The 1,945-nt window shown below is 41.9% G+C and overlaps 1 protein-coding gene across 1 annotated transcript; it reads left to right on the forward strand.

Annotated features, from left to right (window-relative positions):
- Positions 1-214: 214 nt before the first annotated feature.
- LOC109940357 (uncharacterized) lies at positions 215-893 on the forward strand. Its single transcript, XM_020539859.1, has one exon. The coding sequence runs from the start codon at positions 235-237 to the stop codon at positions 547-549; it is 315 nt and encodes a 104-aa protein (XP_020395448.1). The 5' UTR covers positions 215-234; the 3' UTR covers positions 550-893.
- Positions 894-1,945: the final 1,052 nt, after the last annotated feature.

Consider the following 1,945-nt stretch of genomic DNA (forward strand, 5'->3'; position numbering starts at 1 on the left):
GTTAATTAATCGATTCATCTAATTAGTCTAAATCATTCGACAAACGATAAGAGCGGGTATACGATTGCAAGTGAATGGGTGATCCACATGCATGAATAATTCCAACTTGCAAGCAACTAGCTTAGCTCCACATATAATTAACATTCTAGCATCCTCCACATCGTTCTTTCCTTCCCCTATAAAAGGCCCTACATCTACCCTCCCTCCTACTACACACAAGAAACACAGGCATGCATGGGTTCCCTAGGCTCAAGCACCATTAGCAGCATGAACATGGCGAAGCAGGCAGCCACCACCGTTGGTGCTAAGAACGGCGCTGTTGCTGTCGCCGATCAGCAGAAAGTAGAGGGCCCCAGGACGATGAACTGCAGTAGCTACACCTTCCACATGCCGCTGCACTACCCGCGGTACAAGAAGGCTGACTACGAGAGCATGCCGGAGTGGCGCGTCGACTGCCTGCTCCGCGAGTACGGCCTCCCCGTCGACGGCGAACTCGACAGCAAGCGAAAGTTCGCCATGGGCGCCTTCCTCTGGCCCGACCAGTACTGAAGGAACCCGTGGCCCGAGCTGAGGCTGCTGAGCCTGAGCTAACAAGAGATGAAGCAACTGCAGTAGCCGGAGCTAACAAGAGATGATGCGCCACTGCTGCTGCCTCCGGCGACCAGAGTTACATCCCTGACGTAGGCAAGTGTGAGGAGTGTGGAGAAGAATCATATATTTATGTGTAGTGTTGATACATTATGATTCTACGTACTCGCCTCGATCTTGCTTCTGCTTTTCTCTACAATAATATATAATCCATTCATGCAACCAGGATCGATAATTGCATGCTGTTGTACCAATATATGAACTAATAATAATACTAATAATAATATCGGTTCGCAATGAACAAATATATGAGTGGTGCCGGTTCTTGTTTGAATGAACATTTCTTCTGCCGCAATTTTTTTGTAAAACAAAAAAAAAAACAGATAAATGGCATTTCTATTTGTCTCTTACAGAAATAAACTTGCCTCAAAACTTAAATGATTAACTGAAGTGAAGAGAAGGGAGATGTTTTTGGAAATCTTTCTTAAACTCTCGCTATCTAAATCCTCGTCAGGCTAGGAGAGTTGTTTTTAATAAAAATTGCTCTCTACATCGATCTTTTCATTCTCTAATAACATCACTATATCTCTTGTGCTCACTCTGCAGCGCTAGCCCTGTTCTTTACCTTTGGCTAATGTAAAATAAAAAATAGATGATAAAAATATTTGGCGATCTAATTAACTAAAGTAATTAATTATTGGGAACAATTTTGTTTCATAAAATTCGTACTACCTATCGATACGTCGCCTCTTGTAGTTGCTCTTATATATCAACCGGAGAACACACCTACATAAAAAAGGTTACACGAAGCACACGTTTTGGTATTGTTTTTCCGTTAGGATCGATGCTCATTCTCACAAAGTAAAAGGACATCCATAGAGAATGGTGACCAATGAACCACAGTGCCATTTGCCATCTTCTATGGGTCTTGCGCTGCAGTGATACATTTAGTTCAGCAATGCTCATAGGATAATCAGAATGCTGATTGATGTGATACTCTGACATATATAACAAAAGAATTACTGTTATCAAAAGTCTAGTGTGATAACACATATCAAAATTTGTATCTTCCATGGTGCTACAGGAACTTGCTTTGCCCAAACGATATTTTTATCAACTACTAGTTAATAAACATTTATGAAGGAAAAGCAAATTATTTGGATGACATATCATACATCTCTTTTTCACTCGCCTACTACTTGTGCACGATCACGACTCCTTTGGATGCCTAGGGTACAATCCCCAACTATCGCTCTCCTATCCGTACAACCTACGTAGCCATGCTAGGATTCTAGATCCTATCGATCTAGTATCAGAGATGCTGGATAACGATGACTCAAAGAAGCAACCCCTAATC

This window comes from Zea mays, chromosome 6 (genome assembly GCF_902167145.1).
Source record: "Zea mays cultivar B73 chromosome 6, Zm-B73-REFERENCE-NAM-5.0, whole genome shotgun sequence".
Lineage (NCBI taxonomy): Eukaryota > Viridiplantae > Streptophyta > Magnoliopsida > Poales > Poaceae > Zea > Zea mays.